The sequence below is a fragment of the Toxorhynchites rutilus genome, chromosome 1, assembly GCF_029784135.1.
Source record: "Toxorhynchites rutilus septentrionalis strain SRP chromosome 1, ASM2978413v1, whole genome shotgun sequence".
Classification (NCBI taxonomy): domain Eukaryota; kingdom Metazoa; phylum Arthropoda; class Insecta; order Diptera; family Culicidae; genus Toxorhynchites; species Toxorhynchites rutilus.
The window spans coordinates 10,251,150-10,271,174 of NC_073744.1; the positions used below are offsets into that span (position 1 = coordinate 10,251,150).

General features: G+C 40.3%; 4 protein-coding genes and 1 long non-coding RNA gene across 9 annotated transcripts in view; 1 reads left to right on the forward strand and 4 right to left on the reverse strand.

Annotated features, from left to right (window-relative positions):
- Positions 1 to 20,025, forward strand: part of LOC129775466 (protein FAM161A) — a 31,108-nt gene that overhangs the window by 2,503 nt on the left and 8,580 nt on the right. For 2 of the 3 annotated variants that reach the window (XR_008742963.1, XM_055780260.1), the window contains exons 2-3: positions 10,024 to 10,253; positions 10,317 to 10,790. Coding sequence is in view for 2 of the 3 variants with exons in the window: in XM_055780260.1 (XP_055636235.1) it covers positions 10,024 to 10,253; positions 10,317 to 10,785 (699 nt within the window). In the remaining variant the exon portion in view is untranslated. Of the gene's footprint in view, positions 1 to 10,023; positions 10,254 to 10,316; positions 10,920 to 20,025 lie in introns of those variants that run through there. The other variant, XM_055780248.1, reaches the window with a different exon arrangement.
- Positions 2,967 to 5,953, reverse strand: LOC129775478 (zinc finger protein 846-like). Of its 3 annotated transcripts, XM_055780271.1 has the most exons (13): positions 5,818 to 5,953; positions 5,000 to 5,241; positions 4,847 to 4,930; positions 4,706 to 4,789; positions 4,566 to 4,649; positions 4,424 to 4,507; positions 4,080 to 4,163; positions 3,940 to 4,023; positions 3,799 to 3,882; positions 3,661 to 3,744; positions 3,521 to 3,604; positions 3,381 to 3,464; positions 2,985 to 3,324 (listed from the first exon to the last, which is right to left on the reverse strand). In XM_055780271.1, the coding sequence occupies exons 1-13, from the start codon at positions 5,838 to 5,840 to the stop codon at positions 3,218 to 3,220; spliced, it is 1,212 nt and encodes a 403-aa protein (XP_055636246.1). In that variant the 5' UTR covers positions 5,841 to 5,953; the 3' UTR covers positions 2,985 to 3,217. The 3 variants fall into 3 exon arrangements, with proteins under 3 accessions (XP_055636263.1, XP_055636255.1, XP_055636246.1); XM_055780280.1 differs by lacking the exon at positions 4,080 to 4,163 and having other exon boundaries at positions 2,971 to 3,324; XM_055780288.1 differs by lacking the exons at positions 3,661 to 3,744; positions 3,799 to 3,882; positions 3,940 to 4,023 and having other exon boundaries at positions 2,967 to 3,324.
- LOC129775524 (uncharacterized) lies at positions 6,162 to 7,121 on the reverse strand. Its single transcript, XR_008742976.1, has 3 exons — positions 6,987 to 7,121; positions 6,678 to 6,927; positions 6,162 to 6,622 (listed from the first exon to the last, which is right to left on the reverse strand). It is a non-coding gene; the product is annotated as an uncharacterized LOC129775524 (long non-coding RNA).
- Positions 10,957 to 12,200, reverse strand: LOC129775494 (uncharacterized). The gene is made up of 4 exons (XM_055780301.1): positions 11,862 to 12,200; positions 11,661 to 11,796; positions 11,324 to 11,600; positions 10,957 to 11,260 (listed from the first exon to the last, which is right to left on the reverse strand). Exons 1-4 carry the CDS (start codon positions 12,191 to 12,193, stop codon positions 11,016 to 11,018), a joined length of 990 nt encoding a protein of 329 aa, XP_055636276.1. The 5' UTR covers positions 12,194 to 12,200; the 3' UTR covers positions 10,957 to 11,015.
- LOC129775502 (uncharacterized) lies at positions 12,197 to 13,701 on the reverse strand. The gene is made up of 3 exons (XM_055780314.1): positions 13,040 to 13,701; positions 12,536 to 12,984; positions 12,197 to 12,474 (listed from the first exon to the last, which is right to left on the reverse strand). Exons 1-3 carry the CDS (start codon positions 13,225 to 13,227, stop codon positions 12,290 to 12,292), a joined length of 822 nt encoding a protein of 273 aa, XP_055636289.1. The 5' UTR covers positions 13,228 to 13,701; the 3' UTR covers positions 12,197 to 12,289.

Here is a 20,025-nt window from a genome sequence, read left to right on the forward strand (position 1 = left end):
TTAGACAATTTTTCCGTTCACATATTTTGGAAGTCCCAGGCATCATATCAAACGTAAAAGGGCGGTCATCAAATTTACTTGTTACAAAGAACATAATATATTACAATGCAGAAATTGATCTTACATGGCATTGAACTCTTTACTTACAAAGCAAATATGTTGTTTTCAATTGAATTTCAAAAATTGTTTAATTCAATCAATAATTTAATGAATACAAGCAAATGTTTACTAATTTTTTATCATGAATTTTAAAACTGGTCTTAATTTTTTGTCGCGCCATTTTAGTTGTTAAGTATGCTTAAAACGTATTTTTAATGAAAAACAGGTGTTATTGGGTGCCAAATGTCTTAAAATGACATGAAATGTTGAGATGTACTCGAAAATTCTCGATAATAGCATCGGTATCCTTTGGTAGTGAGTGCCTCCTTGCTATGTTTATAGCTCCTGTAATGATCTGATCTCAACGGAACCTAAGCTCTGCTCATTTGATAGGAAAGGAAGGTAAAATGGACAAGTGGGGGTAGGAAAGCCGCCCTAAATAATAATAATATTAGCGCTTCTTAGGAAGACATCTCTTCTTTTGAAATGGCACTAATGTTTCTAGAGGAACTTCGCCATCTCAACGTAATATTACTTGCGTAATAAATAACACACCTTGAATGGATTCAGAGTAGCAAGCTCTAGAATACGCGTGACTGCAGTGCAAGTCGGAGAAAATTCCTTTGACGAAAAATTCCCCGATCAAAACGGGAATCGAACCTGAACCCCCGGCATGTTAGGTGTGACGCTAACCACTCGGCCACGGAAGCACATACATATACAGCCATTCCATACCAAACAGATATAGTGGTTCTCAGATTTCTATGAAAAGTAGTAATATTGTTCTTTATCGCAAAACATTAGACCCGTATTTTTTTTCAGTAGGGTCACCATTTTCATTTTAGGATTGTCCGAAAAATCAACTTTTTCCTCTTTTTTTTTTTTCCAAAAATGACATTTTTCAAAAATTCATAACTTTGAAAAATCATAACTCAAAAACAAATAAAAAAACGTCTCTATGGTTTCGCAATGTTATGTGAAAGATCCTCAGTTTTCCAGAAAAAATATAGAAAAATATAGCGCCTTTGGTCCCGAGACTATGAAAAAAATAAAAAACGAATACAATCAATAATAACAAGAGCAGAATTCGAATTTTCTGCACGTACCGTGTTTTTTCAAGAATGTTTTGAAAAACGTCATTTTTGGAAAAAAAAAAAAAGAGGAAAAAGTTGATTTTCGGACAACCCTAAAATGGAAATGGTCACCCTAATGAAAAAATAAAAAATACGGGTCAAATGTTTTGCGATAAAGAACAAAACTACCAATTTTAACGAAAATCTTAGAACCACTATATCGGTTTGGCTTGGAATGGCTGTATATGGGGAACATAAAATTAAGGTTGCGAGTAGCTATGATGTCGCAAACTGGCATGCGTGACTGTACTCCTCGAGCCTTTAAATCGACACCCAGTTTGATTCTTTCATTGCAAAACTCATTACATGACCAAACAACGTGCTCGATGTCATGATATCCTTGACCACAATTGCATAAATTGTTAGTGGAAAGACCTATGCGAAATAGATGCGCATTTAGCGTGGAATGATTGGACATCAATCTGGACATAGTTCTAATGAAATCTGTGCCAACTGGTGAGTGACTGCTGTCGGGAAATGCAGAAGAATTCCCGATACGCTATTTGGGCTTCCAAAACTGTGTCCTGCATACTACCCATCTTTGCGAGTGTATTCGCTCTCTTATTACCAGGAATAGATCAATGTATTTTCGGGTACTTTTATCAACAAGAATATTCAATGCATCTCTAATTTTGATAAGAAAATATAACGCTTCCGTCTGTTGTTTCAAGGATTGAATGGCTTGTATGCTGCTAAGACTATCCGAAAAAATAAAATTGTAATCATGGGGTAAGGACTCAATGGCCTTAATTGCGTGATATATTGCAGTCAATGAGGCAGCATAAACCGAACAAGGGCTTCAAGTTTAAGTAAGTAATATTACCATATGAGTTCAAATATCTTTAATGAACATCACACTAGTTCATTAAAGATATTTGAACTCATATGGTAATATTTTGAAGCGAAAACATTAGGGATTAACGACGATCGAAGATGACCTGAAATGTCTCGAATTTCTTCCTTCATAGAAAGATCGAAATCAACGGAAGACCTGCAGAAGCTCGGGAAGCTAACATTATTGAAGATGTTTGTTGATTGTTGTATTTCTAGAGAAATGTAATGAAGGTACAGATCCACGGATCTCGACCGTTGGCTCATTTCGAGAAGCTGCTTACAATTTTCAGTTACTAATGGGTTCATGATTTCGCTCCGGATAAGGAAGCGATAGGGCAGCTCCGAAAACCGAACCTGCCAGGACTTCAAGGCTCATGTTTTGTGTTGATTGCATGCACCCTAAGGCTAAAATTAATTTAGTACCTGATACAGATGCAACACTATCATCTGCTAGTTGCCTCAAAATACATCCATCTGCAAGATGATTATCGATATCATTAATATAGAAGTTATACAGAAGAGAACTTAAGCAAGAACCTTAATAGAGACCCATGTAGCTAACCCTAGAAACGGCACAATTTCCATGAGAAAAGTGCATATGCTTTTCGGATAGCAGATTAAACAAAAAGATTTTTAAGATTGGTGGAAATCCTTGGCTGTGGAGTTTGTCGTATGAAATTCTTATAGATTCTGAGTCAAACGCCCCTTTAATGTCTAGGAAAACAGAAGCTATCTGTTTTTCATGACCAAAGGTCGTCTGAATTTAGGAAGCAAGTAATGCGAGACAATCGTTTGTCCCTTTGCGTTTTGTTCCTACGAGCGTTTTTGGTGTATTCGGGAGGATTTCCTTCAAGAAATCAGCTATCCAGTGGTTGTTATGATTGTTTTTGAGAGACATTTGATGATTTCTATTTTTTTTGTTCAGATACCCCCACAATTTTTCAGTGGAAGTGTTGTCAGGAAATTCTGGTAGAGTATCAACAACTTCTGAGCAATAACCCTGAAGTGACCCTATGCCTACTCCATCCTGATTTGCTTTCTTTTTTGCTATTTGATATTTGATCAATTTTTTGTTAAACTTTTGAAATCATTCATCCTATGGACTTACTTTATTATCCAACCGCTTTCAACAACAACGAATGGATTCATCATCATCTAGTTGTCTCTTCCTTTAAGGCCACCTGTGATTCCTGCGCCGGATCGCTTGTATTTTCACCATGTGTATTCGGGTGTTTTCTTGGGTAACATTGACGTTGACCTGCAAAGATGTTACCGTGTTGAATTATTCGTTGTAATGAGACATGTTTTACTAACGCATATGAGTTCGAAGATGCTGCTTGCGAGTGCTAGAATTCTTAAACGCTTTCGGACATTCTGGACAAGGATAGGGACGTTCGCCTGCAAAGAAAAAAAAATTGATGGACGGTTCTTTGCTGTAAAATATATTTACAGACCCGTATGAGTTCGAATGTGATTTTTGAGTATTGTCGGATCCTTAAACGCCTTCGAACAATGATGACAAGAATAGGGACGTTCACCTGCAAAGGGAATACTCGGGTAAATGGTTGATTGTAGTAAGATATTTTGAACCAACCCGTATGTGTTCGAATGTGAGTTTTGAGTGCTGTTGAAGTCTTAAAAGCTTTCGAACAATGTTCACAAGAATAGGGATGTTCACCTGCAAAGGAAAGACTGCTGAATGGTTCATTGTAGTAAAACATTCTAAACCAACCCGTATGATTTCGAATGTGTATTTTGAACGGTGAATAATGCACAAACGCTTTCGGACAATGTGGACAAGGATAGGGACGTTCACCTGTAAAGAAAAAAAATCCTGATGGATGACTCTTCGCAGTAAAATATTTTTACAGACCCGTATGAGTTCGAATGTGATTTTTGAGTACTGATGGATCCGTAAACGCTTTCGAACAATGTTGACAAGAATAGGGACGTTCACCTGCAAAGGAAAGACTCGGGTGAATGGTTGATTGTGTTAAAACATTTTCAACCAACCCGTATGAGTTCGAATGTGTAATTTGAGCGCTGTAGAATGCTTAAACGTTTTCGGACAATGTGGACAAGAATAGGGACGTTCACCTGCGAAGAAATTCTCGGGTCATCTCTATTCTGTATTTCGATCGATTAGAAATATTTCGAACGATTTGATAAAATTCCATTCTGTTCGAGTTGTGTTTGCATTTCATTCGATCTGTTTCTCTTCGAATTTTAGATGGACAAAATGTTCGAAATAGGGAATGCGAAGTTATAGCTCGAACGAAATAACGATTGCGAACGAAATGAAAATCCGTCGGAATACAGAATAGGGTTGTGATTGTATTGAAACATTTTCAACCAACCCGTATGAGTTCGAATGTGTATTTTGAGCGCTGTAGAATACTTCAACGCCATTGGACAATGCGGACAAAGATGGGGATGTTCACCTGTAAAGAAAAAAAAACCCTGGTGGGTGGCTCTTCGCATTAAATTATATTTACAGACCCGTATGATTAAGAATGTGATTTTTGAGTGCTGATGGATCCTTAAACGTTTTCGAACAATGTTGACAAGAATAGGGACGTTCACCTGCAAAGGAAAGACTCGAGAGGACGGTTCATTATAGTAAAACATTTTCAACTAACCCGTATGAGTTCTAATGTGTATTTTGAGCGTTGTATAGTGCTTAAACGTTTTCGGACAATGTGGACATAGATGGGGACGTTCACCTGCAAATGAATCACTCTTCTGAAAGGATTATTATAGTAAATATAACCGTTACTAACCAGTATGACTTAACATATGTGTTTTGAGCACATTTTGACGCTTAAACGCCTTAGAACAACGTGAACAAGAATAGGAACGTTCACCTGCAAAAGAATGAATAGTTGAAACAGATTATTCGTCAACGTTTACAAAAAATAACACCATATTCTCACCCGAGCGTAACTGTATAAAATTTTTCATTAATCCTTCGTCCGTCGGATTGTCGCTTCCTTCATCCATTTCGCCTATGAAGAATACCTCTCCGTTTTCACCCTTGATTTGCATTTGGACTATTTGTTCCATTGATCCGAAGTCCGCTATTGGGCCTGTCTCGAAAATATTGTTATCGTTTTCCGACAGTTCGTGGTCATCAATCATTAATTCTGGTTCCATTTTGATGTCAGTCGATTCGGCACTGATCAAATGAAATGTGGTTGAACAACAGTTTTTTAAAATGAAATTTATCCTTGATCGATTGAGAAACAATTGTCTATTAAGAATTATCAGAGCATGTGAGGCGATCCTTGAATCACAGAAATTTAAGGCGTGAACTCAGTGTCTCGGAAAAAGAAATGAATTAATTATTGTAAATAAAATGTACTTAGCATTAGCATCGAGCAGGTTGCACAATTTCCTAGGCGGTACGAATTCAGAACTGTTACGTTAAAAACTAGCCTACATCCGTTGCTCATGATTGGTAATATCTCTTAAATGAAGGCTTGATTTTCTCCAACAGTTAAGAATTGTCCTGGCCACGTCCTCGCAACTGCTAAGGGATTATTCTAAATATACTGTACTTGAGCAAATATTGAAACTTGGAAATTTATTCTTTTTCTCTAATTTCATCCGCATTCTAATTCATATATCAACAAACAAAATCTGTTGGGAGTAGAATACCTAAGGCTAAAATACAAGGAAATATCACCCGATTCGGTAGTTAGTCTCGGCTTGCGATGGTATGGCTTCCTAAAGATTTTCCTAATAAACTTACATATTGTTGCTGACAAACGCCATCTCACTACTCTAGCGAAATTTTCTATATTCAAATGAATTCAAAGCACATAGCAGCCCGATTGCTTACACTTCCTTTATCTTACTGGAGCAAACCGAGACAACAAAACAACTTATTTTGTGTTTAAATGACAGTTTAAGCCAATAGCAAGTAAATAAACCAGGGATGCCAAAAAACTTTTCAACTATCTTCAGATGGCAAAGGGAAAAGTACGTAGAATAGAAGATAGTCTCCTCCCTGCTTTGTTCAAGTAGTGGTAGGTAAAGAAAAAAAGCAAAAAATTTAAATAAACCATCGATCGAATCCATATAAATTCGAATATTTTTGGACCTGATTAAGAACGTTACTTCACGGTGAAAACTGAATGAAATGCATACAAACTGCACACAATTCATTTCATTTTCACCGTGAAGTGACGTTCGTGATCAGGCCCTTTGATTTTTATTCAAATTGTAACAAAAGAACTGTCTTAAAATACTAAAAATTGATAATATGATGCAAGATTAACTCCCACATTGCTGATTTCCATCAAGAATCATCGCGACGCTTTCATTGGTTTCGGTTTGGAGTGTTCAGCCGTAATGAGGCCACATAAGAGACCAAATTGACGTTTCTGGAAAACGAGAAAAACATTTCCTCCATCCCGGGTCATCTTCCGAAGTGATTGCAAATATATATAATATTTTGCACTTTCGCAAAAAGTGAATGTACAAATTTGAAATTTCGTGTGAAACCATTGGAACGGAACGTTTTGGAAGATCCAAGAAGCGTATGCATAGAATAGCTGAAAACATCTCCGATTAGTTTATCTCATCACAATTTATATAAAACACACTTACCTCCAGTACGAAGACGTCTTCTTTGCTGATTATAGGTTAAAACAGTATCCCCAAAAGAATCCGGCGAAAAATGAAGCGAACAAATAAATATGTTTCGCGTATCGAACGAGCTTCTGTATCCGAAAAAGTTTAACCAATTCCGTCTAAACAATTTGTTGGTCGGAAAACGGTGGAAAGTTATCCGACTTTCTTCAAAACATTCAAAACTTTTCTGCTCCGGCATCGCGAAACGGGGCACTTCGACATATTGCTGAAGTAAACAAACACTGTTCAGTATGAAATCGATAAAAAAATCACATCAAACTTTACCTGCAGTGAAAATGCGGTACACTATCGTGGCTCAACTTACGATTTTGTCACTTTTTACGATTTTTTGAACTTTTAAAAACAAGAAATATTGAAAAAACTTCCGAACATCGAACAAATTGAGGATTGTTTATCACTAACTACTTCTTTGTGTGTGTAACATATGCGCGCTCCGTGTGTATACACAGGTAATGGGCCTGATCACGGCCATCACTTCACGGTGAAAACGGAATGAAATGCATACAAATCGCATACAATTCTTTTCGTTTTCACCGTGAAGTGACGTTCGTGATCAGGCCCAATATAACTTACCTTCTATTCTACGTACTTTGGGCAAAGGGTCTTCATCAGGATTTTTTTTTAAATTGTCTAAAATTCTTAAAGTACTTGCGATAAATATTAACAACACAGGCTTTCCTTATCAGGATACCAAGTAGAATTTTCAGAATTTCATTCCGTCGAGTGGCCGATAATTCGCGTTTACATAATCATATCAATTACCACAGTGAATCCTGATTCTTACCTCCTCCCACTAACAACTATCCCTTCCATGATAATCGCTAGGGAACCACGCTATAGAGGCGATCCTTCTGGCCTTCGGGCGGCGGTTATCATACTAACATTCCTTCCCTTCCCCTGGTGACTGCAAGGACGTGACCGGCGTCGTTATTGACTATTTAAAGCTCGAATCACCGAAAATTGCACAACGAGAATGATTTGCTAGTCCCAAGCGTCATTCTGTGTATTCTTTGTGCAATTTGGTTGGTTCAGGTCAATCGCGGAGAGCAACTACGAATTGTACAGTCTACCCAAGCTCAGGCTCAAGCTCAAAACAAAAGACCATCGAAAATTGTGGGTTTCAAGAAAAAAATGATGCCAAATGTCTTGAAATTGCATTACTTGTCGAGATTTACTGTTATCTCAAGAAAACAAATTTTAAATTTTGTATAGGGTGTTTTTTCGAGGTGGGTAACTTTTTGAAATTTTAGGATCGATATTAGATATTGATAAGTTTTTTTTTTCATTCATTCGTACCGGTGCAGGGGTCATCACTCTTGAACCAAAAATCTTGAGATGCCCCAGATCCGGCTTTTTCCCAGTCCATGCCTCTTCCGGCGTTTTGTCCTTCAGGGAACGCATTCCAAGCTTTGCATCGTTGAGCATGCATCGTGTTTTTTTCTACTAACATGCGGTTCATCCTCTCAGCTACTCCGTTCTGCTCGGGCGTATACGGGCACGTGGTTTGATGTCGAATTCCGTCCGACTCCAACGTTCACAAACTGCTTTTCGGCCATGTGGCAAATGGCACCCGAATCGAAATACCATCCACTGGTGATCACGTCTCCAATGGCGAAAATGGAACACAGACCCTTGTTCTTCCTAGACTTCTCCGGACACTTGGCGGCAAAATGACCCGGTTTCTGACACTTAAAGCACGTTTTCTCGTCGACCTTCGCTTTCATAGTTGTTGGCTTGAACCTTTTGGGACCCTGCTGGACCTACAAAGCATCTTCGTCACTGCATTTGATTGCGCCCCGTTCGATCGTCACATCCCGAAGAATCTTGGGCTTCACTGCATTCGCTGTCAGCGCAATACCTGACGCCTGCAGTTCCATTATCATTATCAGCTCATACTGCTCCGGCAAGCTCATGAGCAACATCGCAGCCAATCAGGAATCATCGACATCGGATCCCACTGACGCTAGCTTGTTACTTGTGCTCATCAGCTCATCAAAATAGGTTTCCACACTTGAACTGTTGACGCATCGAGGTGAATTTTCGTAGCAACCCAATCTTCCGACTCAGACCGCTATCCTGGGACACCGTTTCATGCTTCTTCTAGGCAACTCGCGCATCGGCCGCATCCAGCTCCAAACTGTAGCTGTAGGTTTCCAAACTAAGACAGATGGTGGCCAATGCCCGTTGTTTAATATCCGCTAGCACCGCTGCTTGTGCTTCGTCGGTTTCGCACTAACGGCTTCCCAACATCCTGAAATTTTCCCTTCCGCTTAACTTTTCAATGGCAACGCCACGGAACCTCCACCAACTCGAACGCCTTCTGATACAGCTGCAGCTCTGTTCGCCATATCTCCGATACTAGGATTGTTCCGCGACGACTTCGGAATTTTTCGGATACTCCTTCTAACTTGATAAATTTCTTGAAATTCTTCAGTTAAAATAAAACTGCTTCCAATCTTCCGGTTATAGCTATTTGCCTGGGCCCATAACCTATTGCAGAGCAAATGAATAAAACGACTTGTTCAGTTGAACGCTTCCAATGGAATGAACATTTTATTCTATCCCTTAACAACTATTAATAATCCTTAGCGACGCGTATTGCTATGCTACTACGATTGCACTAAGTTCCTGCTGAAGGGTCGGAGTATTATTCGGACGATAGCGATGAAGGAGATTATCCGCCACCAATGCAATCGCAGCAACCACTGACTGCGATGGAGAAAATTTTAATTCAAAACGTATCCGTCAAAGTAGAATGAAGCAAACTAAACTTTGAATAAAGCTCCTCAAAACTTCAAGTTCAAGTTATTCTCAAAGTGTTGGAAAACACTTCAGTTATGAAGGATCTTTCGTCGGGTTTCGTCAGCTGTCTGGAGTCGAATACGATCGCATTAGCTGACCATTGACGGAGTGGGAATTCTCGATTAGTACGGAAGTAGGTATTTAGTTTAATACCAGATCCCCCGAGGATGTTTTTTTGGAAATTTTGTTGACATGGCTATCGGTGCAACTGTCAGAATTTTTTCGAGCTGTTTGGTTTGCTTGTCGCATATCTTCTGACAATCATTTTGTTTTGGTTAGCGTCGCTGACATTTTTCTTTGGGAAACGTTTCAGAAACGCTTAAATATATGCAATTCGCAACACATGAAATTCGAGCTCGGTAAGAGATTACAAAAATACGAATTCGGTGTGATAGCGACAGTTATTTTATCGACTTCTCGATTCGATTTATATAATAGAGCCAATTATTTTAAGTAAAAAAGAAAAGTTAGAACTTATTCAATTCGAAATTGCTTTCAGCCATTATATCCATCCAGCAACTCTAGCTGCAGCACAAGTGGGGATCTCGGCACAAATCCGGCTCCGATATATCCGGTGAATAGACCCAATTTGGCAGCAACGCTGCGCACGGAATGGTGTCGTAAGAAGCTTCGCGACATAGAGCTAGAGGACAGTGGAGCCGTCAAGAAACCAAGTAGACCCCAGTGGGGTGTTAAGAAGAGTCAGGCTTTCCAAAACTTGAACCTTGAGTAATCTTGCATCCTATGCATCCTATGAATAGTTGTACCTCACGGTCCCCTTCCCTCTTTCAGCCATAGCCATCAGGAGGAACTGAATTTGCGGCTTGCAACACGCAAGGCGGAGCAGAAACTACGTCAGGAAGAGCACGCTATAAACATGGAGCTGATGAGACAGCGCGTTAAGGCGGCTCCCTTGCTGCTGGAAGGTCCACCACAGTGGGGCCCCCGATTAGGGCACGTGGCCCATCGTTGTATGACCAGTGGGGGCAGAGAGTCGGGTGCTCTTTTCCGCAAATCCAACAAAACCAGGAGAACCTGTGGTGGTGGTGCTAATGGGACCAAACGCGAGTCTTCTAGCTGTGGTAGGATCGGTCATCATGATCGCAGCCATCGTTCGAACGATAAACAGCGGAGCTCCAGTGGCAGCAAGCTGAGTAACTATTCGTTGGACTCCATCGGTAAGAGCAGTTCTAAGTTTTGCGATAGTGAGGTTCTATGCAAGCTGAACGATGAGCTGGGAAGCTTAAGTGACGACGTTTGATGAAGGTAAAGGCGATTCGTTTTTGTTTTCGTAACCGAGTGTGAACAATCAGTATGTGTTTCATGTTGTTAGATGACCAAACCAAATTAGCTCAAGACTTTGTTCTGCTTCCGTGCAATATTAAATATCATGTGTGACGTCTTATCCAAAAGAATAAGTGTGGAACGATAGTCTCGAAAGTGGAACAAAAAGAAAACATTCATTTATTAACAATCTACCCCCGCATGCACCTAGTAACCTATTACAAAAGACTGGTCCGCAATGGATAGTTGGGTCGATTCACTGTTGATGAGGTGAGCCGACGCACGAGCCTCACGGATTTTGTCGTGCATGTGTCTATTTTCGTCCATCAGTTTGACGATCAGCAAAAACTGCTGATTGATGAACTCCTCGGGAGACATCTCAGTTTGTCCATTGCCACGTTGCAACAGGGCATCTGGAGGATTTTGAATTACGTTGAAAACTTTGGTTTTAACTGTTGTGGGAAATACAAAATATTAGTTTTGTCAAGTATTGTGGAGTCGAAAATGCCACTCACCAAAGTATGGAATATGAATGAGAACTAATACGATGCATTCCAGCAAGCAAACAGCACTTACGGATAGAGTCGTTGAGAAGCCTTTCAGAGCACAATCAATGAAAAAATGTGAACCAAACATATGCAGCAGTGCGGTGTGTGCGGTCAATATAACCAGATTGACCAGGGATACAACCTGAAGCGAAGTTTTCTTATAACGATGTGTCTCCCGAAGGAACGTATGATATCCAAGTATCTTCATCCGGTTGTGTTTGCTCTTCACCAGAAGATGAATGATCTGCGAAATGAGGATGCGTCATATCTCATTCACGGTATTTTGAAGAAAAGGGGATCTTACAAATGTGACAAACCAAAAACCCGCTCTTAGCTTAAGCATTGTGTAGTATCCAGCGCATTCATTCCCACTGTAGCACCCGTAATAGCAATAAGCGAGTCCAACTGCGGTCAGCGCCATTGAGCAAACCAGTTGGAACCTAGGAAAGGAATAAACGCTCTTGTAACGAAGCACCTAACCTATCAACGCCGTCAAAACTTTTACCACAAAATTGGAGTAGTGTTTATCTTCTCGAAGCTGATGATCGAGATGTCTCGATCATCTTCGGTCATTGTGGGAAACAGCATCTGCTGTTCCAGCTGGCGGCTTCCACTAACTGCCCCATCACTCAAAGATCCGGTCGTTACCGAGCGAAACAGAAAAAATGGGACAAAATTCCGGCTTGTGTAGGACATTTTGTCTGTCCTTGGCTTTTGCGGGTGCAAACTGATCCGTGCCCAACAATGACACAAACAGAGCCAAAAACAATGGTGAAAGTGAGTGGTATAAACGTCATTGTTTTTATCCCACTTTCCTGAAGAATGGACTATAATCATAACCTCAAACAAACAAATTTAATTTTATTTTTCGCAAACAGCCAAAAAAAACTTCACAGACATCGACCTGATACTTCCACATCGTTAAAGTATGTGCTAATCATCACCCATCGCTCCGAGTGCTACTGCTTCCTTTCTCAGTCTGTTGTTCGCCACGGTCAGCATTTTGACCTGTTCCGCTTGTCGTTTCAATTTCATGTACATTGAAATGTCCTCCTGGTTGGAGAGTGTTCTGTCCGGGGAGTCCTCGTCCAGCAGCTGCATCGTCTTCATCAGGCGCTCTGTAATAATTCAGGTGAAAATGTGGAATTTGAACGCACATCAACACTCTCTCACACTCACTTGTCGCTGGGATGTAGAAGCAAGCCAGGGTCATCGTTTCCAGTCCGCAAAACAGCACAATGAACATCTGGGGTGAAATCTCCAGCTTCGTAATCTCTTCAAATCCCACCCCGCTGCAGATAGACGCACCATGTTCATGCATCTTGAAAAGTGATCGAACGTAACCCTGTACCGCAATGAGTACCATGTTCCAGAGGGATACGATCTGAAGAGGTGCCTTCCGGTAGCATGTCATGTCCAGATAGAGATTATAGTTCTGATTGATCAGCTTCTGACAGGGTGGCTTGATCAGCTCGTGCTGGACGTACGTCAGAAACCAGAATACCATCCGGATGTAGACCATCACGAAGTACAGCTGACACGGACTACCTTCGCCGTCGTTTGATGGCGCCGTCACGAGCCAGAAGATCCCACCAACCAAAATTGCTACCGATGTGAGCCAATGGAAGCTGCAGAAAAATAGAGTTTAATCCGAATTCCAAACCTAAGAGTAAGCGTTCTAACCTGAGAATTGCGATCATAAGACCCGGACGGAAGGTATCGCCACAGATTACATCCGGCGCGGAGAGAATACTTGATTGGCGGGGAAGTGAGGCGGACACGTTCGATCTGGAACCCTCCGGAATCGGGGAGATGTTCTGGGGACCCTGGGCGACTGGTTTAACTATTTTCAGCTTTGGCAGTGTCTCCATGATGTGGACGGGTATAGCGAAAGCGCGCTACTGTTTGCCAATGGATATTTGTGACGCGTTTATCGTTTTGACAAATAGTCTGGTATAAAGCGGCGCGGGTGTATGTGTTACTGTCTTTACGGGATAAGCAACTGAGTTTTGAATTTGAAATTCTTTTTTTGATTAACGACAAATTAACATATGTTGTGTTATTCCAAAATTATTGAGACCTTAATTTTACAGGTCAAATCTATATTTTAGCTCAAGAGCTTTGATTGTTGTACATCTTAAGACGTCCATAGCAGGTTGATCGTACCTTATTCAATCCTACTACAAGGCTATACGTTCAGGGTGTTCAATAAGTTCGAATACAACTTTTCATCGTAGTGTAGGCGCGCACCATTTGCATTCTGTGTATTGGTATTGGTGTCAGCCTCATATATAGGCTAACCGACGCGCACGGTTTTTATCATCTATTGCTTGTTCACTGCGACTTCGCAGTAAAGTTGTTCGCGATAGACGAGCAGTCCGGCGACATGTTCTGGCGGTTGAAATCCCATGGAGAGAAGCGAAATATCATCTATACCAACATCCGTCGGTACCGGAAGACGGGTTCGGCCAATGAACGTGCGATATTCGGGCGGCCGCTTTCGACGAGGACGCCAGCAGCCACCAAGGTGGTAAGTGAGCGGCTTCGTCGGAAATTGAACCGTTCGATCCAGACTGCTCACACTATCATGACGAAAACACTGAGATACAAGTCGTACAAGAAACGCAATATTTATGGGGTAACAAAGTCTACTACAAAGAAGAGGCGTGTTTTCTGATGAGAAGCTCCTTGTCTTGCAACGGCCGCAGAATGTCCAAAATGATCGGCTGTGGGCGCCGACGTTGACCAGCATCCCTCCGTCCCACATAAACATCCCGCGGTTCCAGAGCACCGCGTCGGTTTGGTTTGGGTTGCCGTATCCAGGTGTGGGAAGCTCCCACTGGTGTTTATCGAGAAAAACCTGAAAATCAACGCTGTCACTGTAAGACCGAGGTTCTGGAGAAGGTTGTGGCGCCACTTCAGGATCTCTACGGGAAGGATCATTGCGACGTTCAATAGAACGGCGCACCGGTCCACATGGCAAGTATGGTCTAAGTGTGGTGTCGAGAGAATTTGACTGATTTTCTCGATGAGGCTTTGTGCCTTCCCAGCTTCCTGGACCTTAATCTCCTGGACTTTCATGTATGGTCGTACATGCTGGCCAAGCAGAGCGAACATAAAGTGAACACTATGGACCAATTTAAGAGGTTCATTTCCGAAATATGGGACGAGATGCCGATGGAACAGGTGCGTGCTCCATGCGATTCTTTTGAGAAAAGTCTCAAGCTCGTCACACAGCACGAAGAGGGTATGCTCTAGGATTGGGCGATCTTTAGAAAAGGATCGATTCACTGATTTAATCGGTACCAAAGAATCGATCTTCGAAAAATTCAATGCCTTTTTTCAATTCATTTACTTGTTCTACATAAGTGTTGTCTTTTCTTTAACCCTCTACAGCCCAAGCCCGCCTTTAGACGGGCTTCGCGGATTCTCTTTTCAAATTATTCAGACATTATTTTCAATGTTCATTTATACTAGAACGTCTTTATAATATTTTCATCTATCACACATACACATTGTTTTTATGCTGGCAGCTTTCTGCTAGGAGTATTTTATGTTGAATGTCGGAAATTCGAGATAAAAGTGGAGTAGTTTTTTTAGATGAATAAAAAACTTGGGCGGTAGAGGGTTGAACATGGAATAAATATTTCACATTTCTATTCAAACATCAAAAGCATTTCGATTTAATTATCAGAATGAAGGTCACAAAAATCAATGAAAGGCCAGAAAAAATGTAGTTTCTGGGGCATTCATCTTGCACCGTCATGGAATTATTTAATTAAATAAATTCATTGAAAATTATTAGAATTCAACAACTGGTATTCATCCAAAACTCCACTGACAATAAACCCGTTGAATTCAACTGTGTCAAACGTCTGGCATTTATTCGGAATATTGGTAGTAGTCTCAAAGATAGTAGTCGGAAAGATCGATTTTCGTGATTTTTTATAGTAGAAAGAATCTACCCGAAAAATTGGAAATCGGAGAGGAAAAGATCGATTATCTAAATATTGATCTAAGATCGCCCAATCCTATAGGGCTCTTGCTACACATACATGCGGAGCATCTGTTGGGTAAACATCGCATAGATTTTCTCCGTTTCCGATCAATTTTCTTATAAACATATGTCAATTCTCCGCAGAGCGTTCAGATACCCGGAAATCATAACTGATGGTTGGTTGTTCTTTCTGGCTAAATATATCCTGAATTTCAACATAGTCAACCGCTTTTTTTGGCGAAACTAACCACCAATTAAGGATATCTGTACACGAATGTTCATTATAGTTTATTTCTTCACGAGATCAGCATTCCAGGGCGAAAAGCACAAAGCCTACATGGGAACATACTTCACCTAATCCGGCTATACAATCGCAATGTGCAGTTTACGCTGTTCCTGTAGAACTTTCTGAATAATCAATCTGCTTCCATTGATATGAATCATGGCCATAAAAGGAATTTCAAATTTTTTCCGTGTATATGGCTTTGACGCTAAAAGTAAATATTTCTATGTAAAGACACATATGTTCGCATGTTATTAATATAGACTAGCGCGTAGTTTTGGTAACTATTTCGCTAAAGTAATAATTTAAACAAAGCTCAATATTGTCGATCTATATAAATCCTATGCAGTGATTTCTTTTGCCTGCCCAACAGATTACTAATACATATGCACGCTGCAAGCGCCCTATTCACTATCACTAATTTGACATCCCCAAAAGCTATCCAAATGATGACATTATGTTTATAAAATTTATCAGGTGTTGAGATTAAAATCGATGCACACTGTATAAATTCTAAGATCGAAAAAATCGAAGGAAAACGATCGATCTTCACGATTTTTTCGGTTATAATGAATCGATCCAAAAAATCGGAAATGAAAAAAATCGATCCTCTGAAAATCGATCCAAGATCGCCCAATCTTAGTGTGCTCCCAGCTAATATGTCGTAAAGGTTCTCAATAAACATTGCCTTAATAAAAATTGACGCAGAATGAATATCTTGTATTTTCATCCTTTTCAACACGTTTTTAAAGTGTATTGGAACTTATTGAACACCCTGTAGATGATGCGAACTTCTCGATAGGATTTCGTGCCGGGTGAGATGGCTGCAGTATCTGGTCTGGTATCTTCAGGCCTGGTGCTACATGATGGTATGCGAGCGCAAATCTAGCACCTGATAGCAATCATTTCCAAAATGTTCCAGTGGTTTATTTGTCTGGTCAAAGTGAGAAAACGTGTTGCTTTTGTTGCTACAACATTTTTACTGAAACAAATTTAGAACATTGTTTCAGTGCCAAGTCTGCTGAAGCTCTACTGATACGCCTAGTTATCCCCGATAATCGTTCGATTAATCTATTAATCGAATACTTTCCACAGAAATCGATTCGAATACTGCACAACCAATAATCGAAGCGAACGAATAATTTACGTCGATGAATCGATCCAAACCCAGAAAAAAAACGTACGGCCGCTGCAATTTTATCCTGAAATTCAATCATTTTCTTTGACGCTCTCTACGTAAACACCGGGAATAAGTGATAATCGCTAGGGGCGAGGTCTGGGGAGTAAGGAGGATGCTCGAACACAGTCCATTGGAATTTTTTCAATTGCTCTTGAGTTACGCGAGCAGAATGGGGTCGCGCATTATCGTGGATGAGGAACACTCCTTTCGTCAATAAACCTGGCCTTTTGTTATTAATCGCGGTTCTTAATCGGTCCAAAATTTCACAATAGTACGGGGATGAAACAGGCGTTCGGCGGTCAACAATTCGATAACACTGAAGAAATTCGTGACGCAGTTACATCGTACTTCAAAAAGTTGGACGCTACGCACTTTGCCCTCGGAATAGAAAAACTCGTGCCACGCTATGGAAAATGCCTTGAACGTTACGGCGATTATGTAGAAAAATAGAAAAAAGTTACAGGAGGGTTGTTTCCGAGACACGACCGCATAGTTGACGTAGGATTCCGTTAGACTATCTGTTGATTTTGGATATGTTTGAAGAATTACATCGTTAAACTCTTTGATAATGATATGGTGGCCCTGAAAAGGGCCGTTTTGTTTGGTTGTTGGGTATTGTATGTTAACTCCACCAGTGTTTATCGAGTGATGATGGCAGAAGGATGGTAAACAGTCGTTGGATGGTGCGTATCAGATAAAAGATACCGAAGTGGAACGATATATGATGAAAACCGCCCTCTGTGATCCTAGACGAGATGCCTCCTGTGATATGTATGTATGAAATAAAGAAAAAAAAACTCACCAATGTAACATAAGACAATTACCAATACCGAACACAATTATAATTTTTCCTCATCAGTAAAAAAATGTTACTTTAATATAGAGAAAACATATTTGAAATGGAAAAGGTATTCTTTTTTATAATTTTTACTTTCTAAGCGTTTATTCAACCCAATTCAATTTTAATTGGACTAATAACACCCAATACTATATATAGAGGATATGGGAAATCACTTTTTCGAATATTTCTTCACTTTTCCAATTTTTCTTGCCGTATAAACTTCCCTCGGGTGAAAATGAACACAAAAACCAGTTCTCGAGCGGGAACACACCTTGGTTTTTAATTTTAGGAAATTAAAATAAATCGTTTCATATATCAAGTCATTCTTAGCACAACTGCTACCATATACAATTTTACACTTACACTTGTGCTAAATTTTTCACAATAAACGATCGGTCATTGATATGAAATTTCATGGAGCAACCCCCGACTTGCATATATTTGCAATGCCGTAATCCAACGTCAAAAAATAAATACATTTAAATTTTATCAATTCAAAACTGTCTTCGGGTCTGCTAGTTCGATGGGAGATTAATCTGCCTCCCTAAATGAATATTGCTCATGGCGTCGCTTGGTGCCGCCGAAAGCAGACTCGTTTGCTGAGGAGTGCTGAGCGACAATGGGCCCTTCTCAGGGCTAGAGACGAATGAACGTAAAGTTTAAAGTCTCTATAATTCAAAAGAAGAAAAATAGTGCTACCAGATGTCACGAACTTCGACTTTTTTTGCTACTATGGTGCTACTCGCCCGTGTAGCATTATTTTCTAGAATTCCTTCATGCATTTGTCTGATACGGGCTGTGTATCGTTCGTTCTTGTTTTTTGAAGGGACTTTAACCCAAAGGTCATTCCTCCCTAACGGGCTGTGTATGACTGGAGCGTTCCGTTATATACATGTATGAATATGTCCTTCGCTTCTTTTGCCAAATCCAGTAAAAGGTGGTTGATGAAACGTATGTTTTTGACGTGATACGTTCCATGTTAGTTGTTAGTAGAAAATGTAAAAATAAACAGTATTTTTGATCGGTTTTATATAGTTTTTGTGGTAAGTGGAAAACAGTAAAATAAACTCTTTTGTTTCAAAACAAATTGATAGTCCTGAGAAGGACTGGAATGGTTTAATGGGTTGTACGGAATCTGCTGCGTTTCAGTCGGATGTAGCAGTTTAGTTTTGGGAGCGGTAGCTTTTACGGATTCGCTGATGCTTTCCTTGACTTTGGCGCCATCGGCTTCTGTGCGTCGATTTGCGAGGGTTTGATTGGCACCACCACGACGAGCTAAACGACGGATAGCGGGTGTGATACGATGCGATGCAATGCACTTCGCTCCTCTGCCTCCTTTGCCGCATCCAATTGTTGATGTGAAGAGGAGCGCACCAGCAATGCATACTAGATTTAATTCGATGCTCTCCGCTGCTTCCTCTTCTTTGCACCCTTTGCCGCACCGCATCCATCGTTGGTTGCCGATGGCTTCCTCTCCTTTGCCGCATCGTATGGTGTTGGTTGATTAGTTGAGCACTGCACACTAGAAGCCCAGATGTTTGCCGATCTGAGCGTTGAACGAGAATGAGAAATCCAAAAATGCTACTGTCCTTTTATATCAGTTGGTATGTGAGAGATAGGCGCCCCCCACTCGCTCGACATGCAAATATTTGACTTATCGGGGAACGAAAGAAGCGAAGCAGGCGAAAAAGAAATGACGTCAACTTCGACCAATCAGTACCGTTTTTATAGGGGTTGAGATTTTTCAATTGTTCGATAGTTAATTACATGATATATATTATTTTATTCAAGGTGAAAAATTGTTATAGAGTGCCGCAATGTTTTGATGTAAAAATCTCATCAATCCGTCATGAAATGACTGAGCAATACGCGTTTGAAATTGGACATTTTTCACGATGCGATCGATATTCGTTTTTCAATTTGTACCCCAATATGTTCCCGAAAGACGTAATCCTGCGTCAATAAAACGTAGATTACGAAAATCACCTTGTTTTTTGTCCTAACTTTATTTTTCCGCGATTTCTGAGGCACTGAAACTTATTTTTTGAACGACCCTCGTACATGCTAACTATTAACATAATATTATTACACAACACATCAGTATTTTGTAACGGCTCTTGACTAATTTCATAAATAGTATATATAGAGTAGTGCGGGGCAAAAGTACGCATTGGCCTTTTTGAAACAAACGAGCATAGAATTTAGATAACAGTGCATTCGTTTGATACATTCAGCCTGATTCTACGCGGCGTGTGAGGTGATATGACAATTGTCACATCACCATCACGCAACTCTCCTCACTCTATTCCTACAGTCTTATCGGATGCCGTGAGAGGTTAATTTATGTATGTGAGAGGATGAACAGCAA

Bases quoted from the DNA above. Each gene is read 5' to 3' on its own strand.
- LOC129775478 (XM_055780271.1), bottom strand. From the start codon at position 5,840: ATGGCGTTTGTCAGCAACAATAT. The intron at 5,242-5,817 runs GTAAGTTTATTA...TCATTTGATCAG, and splicing joins GCGTTTGTCAGCAACAATAT to TGCCGAATCGACTGACATCA. The intron at 4,508-4,565 runs GTCTGTAAATAT...TTTTCTTTACAG, and splicing joins TCACATTCTTAATCATACGG to GTGAACATCCCCATCTTTGT.
- LOC129775494 (XM_055780301.1), bottom strand. From the start codon at position 12,193: ATGATTATAGTCCATTCTTCAGGAAAGTGGGATAAAAACAATGACGTT. The intron at 11,797-11,861 runs GTAAAAGTTTTG...TTCCTTTCCTAG, and splicing joins AACACTACTCCAATTTTGTG to GTTCCAACTGGTTTGCTCAA. The intron at 11,601-11,660 runs GTAAGATCCCCT...CTCATTTCGCAG, and splicing joins GTTTTTGGTTTGTCACATTT to ATCATTCATCTTCTGGTGAA.
- LOC129775502 (XM_055780314.1), bottom strand. From the start codon at position 13,227: ATGGAGACACTGCCAAAGCTGAAAATAGTTAAACCAGTCGCCCAGGGT. The intron at 12,985-13,039 runs GTTAGAACGCTT...ATTTTTCTGCAG, and splicing joins CTTATGATCGCAATTCTCAG to CTTCCATTGGCTCACATCGG. The intron at 12,475-12,535 runs GTGAGTGTGAGA...GAATTATTACAG, and splicing joins CTTCTACATCCCAGCGACAA to AGCGCCTGATGAAGACGATG.